The sequence below is a fragment of the Liolophura sinensis genome, chromosome 13 (assembly GCF_032854445.1).
Source record: "Liolophura sinensis isolate JHLJ2023 chromosome 13, CUHK_Ljap_v2, whole genome shotgun sequence".
In the NCBI taxonomy this organism is placed as follows: Eukaryota; Metazoa; Mollusca; class Polyplacophora; order Chitonida; family Chitonidae; genus Liolophura; species Liolophura sinensis.
The window spans coordinates 15,031,054-15,037,053 of record NC_088307.1 but is presented as its reverse complement, the minus strand read 5'-3'; the positions used below and the strand labels follow the sequence as shown (position 1 = coordinate 15,037,053).

General features: G+C 38.9%; 1 protein-coding gene across 1 annotated transcript in view; it reads left to right on the top strand.

The window, feature by feature from the left end:
• LOC135480658 (paired mesoderm homeobox protein 2-like) overlaps positions 1–3,894 on the top strand; it is a 35,506-nt gene extending 31,612 nt beyond the window's left edge. The window contains exons 2-3 of the mRNA XM_064760553.1: positions 1,241–1,434; positions 1,854–3,894. Coding sequence (XP_064616623.1) covers positions 1,241–1,434; positions 1,854–2,189 — 530 coding nt within the window. The 3' untranslated portion in view covers positions 2,190–3,894. The remainder of the gene's footprint in view (positions 1–1,240; positions 1,435–1,853) is intronic.
• Positions 3,895–6,000: the final 2,106 nt, after the last annotated feature.

The following is a 6,000-nucleotide window of genomic DNA, read 5'->3' as shown; positions in this document are numbered from 1 at the left end:
CAGCTAAAATAATAGCTTGAAAAGTCTTTGAAAAGAATTTAAATGCGAACTTAAATCTGTTTTAACTTCTTTTCTTTCGTTTGAAGCCTCGTGCAGGTAGATTAAAATTTCATGTCTTGAGTCTTGACTATGGATGTTTGGTATTCTTTCTTGTATGTGTTTTAACCAGTCTAGTGTTTATATGTATATCGCCTTGTTTTTTGAGTGTTGACGCTAAGGACTGATTTTAACATTTGACTTGCAGTTACGCATTTTGCTGCATTAATCTTTATTTGTTGTGTTGTGTACTTGTCTTGGAATTAACGTTTACGTTTACTGCTTTTTTCATAAAAGAGAAACATGATTTATTTTAAAATGTTGGTGCTTGCTGTAATTCTGCCCTTGAAAAGTTAGGAGAAATCCTATTTGGAAAAGTAGATTATACGTAAGTCTATACATCTGCTACAACTGCGAAGATCACACAAAATAAATCTGAGAATGCCTCTCGACCAGCCTTATTTATAATTCAGTGAATGTTAATCTTAGATTAATGTTGCATAAAGGGTTTTCATGCTAGGTACACTTTTTAACAACACTTGTAGTGGACTACATGCAAATATGCATAGGCTCATTTCTTCCAGTTTTCACAAGAGTGGCTAGAACCTAAAAAAAAACGTTTTTTTCCTTTTAGAAGGATGATGCTGTGGAGTGTGATTTACAAAAAATTATATATGGTAAAGCCAAATGTTCCAGGCAGTCATGATTGTATATGGTAAAGCCAAATGTTCCAGGCAGTCATGATTGTATATGGTAAAGCCAAATGTTCCAGGCAGTCATGATTGTATATGGTAAAGCCAAATGTTCCAGGCAGTCATGATTGTATATGGTGAAGCCAAATTTTCCAGGCAGTCATGAATGTATATGGTAAAGCCAAATGTTCCAGGCAGTCATGAATGTATATGGTAAAGCCAAATGTTCCAGACAGTCATGATTGTATCAAAATTGAAATCACGAAATTCTTCCGTATTTGTTTCCTTTTTGAAATTAATGTCACAGTGATTGTGTGGCTTGAAAGACATTTCAGGCTACAGCTAGCTGTGCACATGGGTAGTTTTTGTGTCTAGCTAATAGTGTAAGTTGTATACAGGATAGATTGGCATTTTTTTCTGGACGTGTTGTAATTTCACAATTCACTGGGAGCACTTGTTCTGACGTTACCGTGTCGCTTCTGACATTTCCTTCCACTTCTGTTCTTCTATAGCCTCCACAACAGACGAGGAGCAGAAGAAAGACGATGATGGCAAAAGGCGGCGCAAGCAGAGACGAAATCGGACTACTTTCAACAGTCAACAATTAGCGGCCCTGGAACGAGTGTTTGAACGGACTCATTATCCTGACGCCTTTGTGCGCGAGGAGTTGGCGCGGAGAGTTAATCTGAGTGAAGCGCGTGTTCAGGTAAGCTGTCATTAGCTCCACTGAATACAGATCAAAGAAAGACGCCATTAACTGCAACTCATTAGCTAGTTTTCAAGTAAAGATGTACGTGCGTTTTTCTGTCATGTATTTCGTTAGCGAGACGAAGCTATCCATAGCTGAGGAAATATCACAGTGATGCGTTTTGTTTTTGTTCAGTGTAAAGCCTACCGATTGATCCCACTTCACAAAACGTCAGACTGTAGGATCTGAAATCTCCAAAGCCACATTGGGCTTATTCGACCGCCAGGCATCTCCATATCAATGAAAAAATTAAAATACGATATCTCCTCTGTTACTATCAGAACATGGCAAAATTTTCCACCAAACCATTCCTACAAATCCAACTTCTTCTTTGAACATTTGTTAACAGTTCTATTTTGGCAAATATTTATTTACAGGTGTGGTTTCAGAACAGAAGGGCAAAATTTCGGCGCAACGAGAGGAACTTATTACAGCAGCGAAACAATATCTACGGCCGTCCACAGGAAGTGACCCCAGTGGAGCAGCCGATTTCTCCGCGCCCCGCCCCGATCTCACCTCCTGATTACTTGTCATGGACGTCCCCAAATCCTTACAGCCCCAATGTTAGTACACCTTCCAGTTGTGTGTTTTCAAATAACAACTACTCGCCGCCACCTCACGCTGTTGGGAACAGTATTGCCTGCCTTAGATTGAAGGCAAGAGAATATAATATGCACCCGCAATATGGACCTCCCCCACAGATGCCTCAATGACCTATGACCTCTATGTCTTCATTATCGCAATATTTTCCATCCTGATATGTACAAAAACTATTATGAACTGATGGTGCAGCTCTGTTCGTCTGTTGCATATTTCTATGTGGTTGATGAACCATGTTATCAAGAGACAGGCTATGTTTTTGCAATAATCTGTACCAGACCGAAGTGTCTTTCTACAGATTTGAACATCTCGGACTGTGGTCTTCACTGTACTATGCAATTTATTAAATATGCAACAGCATTGATTCACAGCGTATATTCGTGTGCCAAATTGTATCAAGGCGAATTGCAGTTTATGTTCATTTTATTGGACGGGTGGTTTTTAGAAGCTGTGAAGACAACTACGTCTATGTGTACGTGTACTTAAATGACTTAGACAGTGTTCACAGCAAGAGACACTCATTCCTTCAGTGCCTCTAGAACATTCTGAAGAAACAAAATAAGACAATGTCACATACAGTTCTTTGAAACTTAGGATGTAAGCCATCTATGAGTTAGTAAACTTTATGTGGGGCATATTTACAGATCATTTGTTCTGTATGTTAAAAAAAGCTTAAATGTCTAAGGGTAACACACATGTATCTTTGGCCAGACGTTTCATTTCAGAAACTGGCCATACCTTGGCTTAATAAATAGTCTTTAATCTATGCCTACACTTTCGAATAAAACAATATTTAATACAGAAGTGTAGTGTTGCTTAGACACAACGCATTAACACATATTTGCAGTGCTGTTAAATCAAAACCATAAACAAGACACGAATATTTGTTGACAGCGACTCAATGTGTCCAGTAAGTCGAATGTGATAACTCTTTCCTCAAATCTGAATATTTTCCCATATAATTTCCCATAATCTTGAATTTTGCTGACAGAAACTAAGCGCAAATTCAGTTTAACTGTGTAATCCTTAAAACTATGTCATAGAGCTGTTGTGACGAAACGTCACGCGGTGAGTAACTCTATCTCTCCAATCAGTCCAGTGTAAATGTCTTAAGGTATATATGATCTGCAAACTCCATGTCATCAAAATGTCAACCAAGTTCTTTTGGATCCTGCCCGAGACAGGTACCTTGGTCCCTATGCTTATTCTTCTTGGGGTGCACACTAAACTTCCCTTTAGTTTGTACGCCATCTGGTGTACTGTGATGATATTCTTGCTCAATCGTGTTGTTGTGAAGACTTTCTATCACTGCCTTTTGGCATCGTCCTGTGTCCTACATAAACTGTTGTCGAGAGGACTACTTTATCAGTTTAATCAACAATGTCCCCATGCACAAATGGCGACTGAGAGCAGTGGCAGAACGTTCACTGATGCCTGATTTCTATCAAGCCATAGGTGATATGAAGCGTCAATCGCTCATCACTGATGCCTCGTGCGTACAAAAATAGGAATTGTTTTAAGTTTAAATCCCTTTAAACCATTTCAGTTACAAATATGACATTACCGATTTTCCCCTCTTTCTGTGATGTCTGCCAAAGCCTCTTCCACCGTCCAGTTTTTCAAAACTATTGTTCTAGCAGACTAGTATGTTACGTACATGTAACATTGCATTGATAACGAGTTGACTGGAGATCTACATATAGGTTTTGAGAACAAAATATCACACCGGCAAACATCTACGGAGAAATAAAAGTGACACGGTGAAAAAAAGTTTGGAAGGCAAAAAATTGACATTGTAAAACACGATGTGGGTGTATGGGCGGGTTGGGTTTTTTTTTTTAAACTTCGGGCTCTTAAAGTTGGGGCCCATATTTTGATAAACGGGGCCCGAGTTTGAAAGACTTTTCCCCCGAGTTTGAAAGTCGGGAACCCGATTTTAAAAGTCGGGGACACGGGGGGGGGGGGGGGGGTGGGCCCATTTTAATTGACCAATCACAGGTCGTTTCTATCAAACAGCCAAGGGGCAGCCACAGACGAGTGTCTCTCACTGACAAGTAAATATTTTTGAGATTGGGGGTGGCCTTGCTTGTCGTGTAAGATGAGATCTTTGGACGCAGAACGTAATAATTGGCGAGCAAAAAGAGTTGCCCAGGCATTCCGATACTGTAACGACCAGGCAGTCGACTAAAAACATGGCAATGTAGACGAATCCCTGGCACTGCATATCATTGGTCAGTTAAAACGTGACCCCGACTTTTAAACTCACGGCCCGACTTTAAAGCCGGCTGAAAAAAGTAAATTTTCTCTATCAAAAAATTTTTGTTTAACGATGTCATTTTTTTTTTCTCTTCCTAACATATTTTCACCATGTCACTATTAGGGCTCTGTAAACATCACCAGACATTTATTATACCCAGTAAATAGGAAAGTTTGTACTGCAATCTTATTGGCGTAATAAAATTCTCAATTGTTATGCAAAATCCAATATTTTAAGTACAATAGTGACGTGTACAAAGGAGATTATTGTTATTTGTGTGGAACCACAGTAAATGTATATACCGGCTTTCTGAGTATTGTTTATGAACTTGCGCAACATTACTGTACATTTTCGGGATATGGGAATATAGTATTCAATTCTCTATTAATACCCCATTATCCTTTATACTTAAGTTTCTGTAAATGAGTATTTATGAATATTGTTCATTATTTTCTATGTTTTTTTCATATTTCATTGCGGAATAAATATTATCTATTATGACACGGCGTTCGTTACAGTTTTGCTTTAGACAAATGGATCCACTACCCTTAGACGTTGCTAGCTATATGTACAATCTCCAGAAATGCGATAAAATAACATATATGTACAGTAAGCAAATTCAGTCGCAAAATTATCCCGGAAAATGGTAAATATGGTTCAGAATTTTACTTTTATTCTATTGCTATAGATACGATTTCCACAAATATATTTTATTTCTGAACGAACTATTTTGAAAACAGTTTTAACGCCATTTTTCATCACTTATATACGTACAGAGTTGATACTGTACGCCTGGAATTCTCAACATCAGGCCAAATTATGTATGTATGTATACATGCTTGGGGTACGACGTACTTCTTTTCAGTCATATGACGACGAGGAGTCGTCATCAGGTGTGTGTACATATTTTGTGACAACTTGCTTTCGCCACTGAAGCATACTGCCGACACCCCACCCAGGGCCAACCAGTCATGTTTTCTTGCTCTAACCTCTCAGTGCTGACCGCCATGCGAGGCACCAGCAAGTACCATTTTTAAAGTCTTTCCTATAACCCGACCGGGTCAGGTCAAACTGTTTCAGTGAAAAAATGATGTATCCTGGCTTGGGGATTTGGCCAATGTCTGACCTCACAGTAAGTCAACAGACAGTGAAGGACGGAGATGCTTACCTGTGGTTAACTTCATAGCTTAATACCTAGTGGTTGTCTTTCAATCGCACAAGGTGCGGGTTCAAAACCGACCTTGGGGATGGAATTTGTAGCTTCCTCTACTCTCGGGCTTTGGTGACAGTAAGCTTTCCACAACGCTTGTGAGGCTGTTGTGCAGTGTAATATTCGTTGAATATTTCGTCTTACAGCAAGTGTGTATGTTGTATACCGATCACTGTGGAAATGTCTTGAATATGGCGTTGAACAGCAATGAAACAAATAAATAAATAAATATGAGTCTAACCTGATTTCATTGCGGTTTACGTATTAAAGCACAAATGGTACTGCTGACGATGGGGATACATTTTTTTATTCGTTGCATTTCATTCGTGCGGGATCTTGCATACGAGGTTGTTTTTGTTTAAGGATTTAATTGATGGTCGTCCTTTAAATATAGATTACTATAGAATATAGTCGATGATAACTTCTTCTTGTCGACATAATTCTGTAAGTAAGTAAT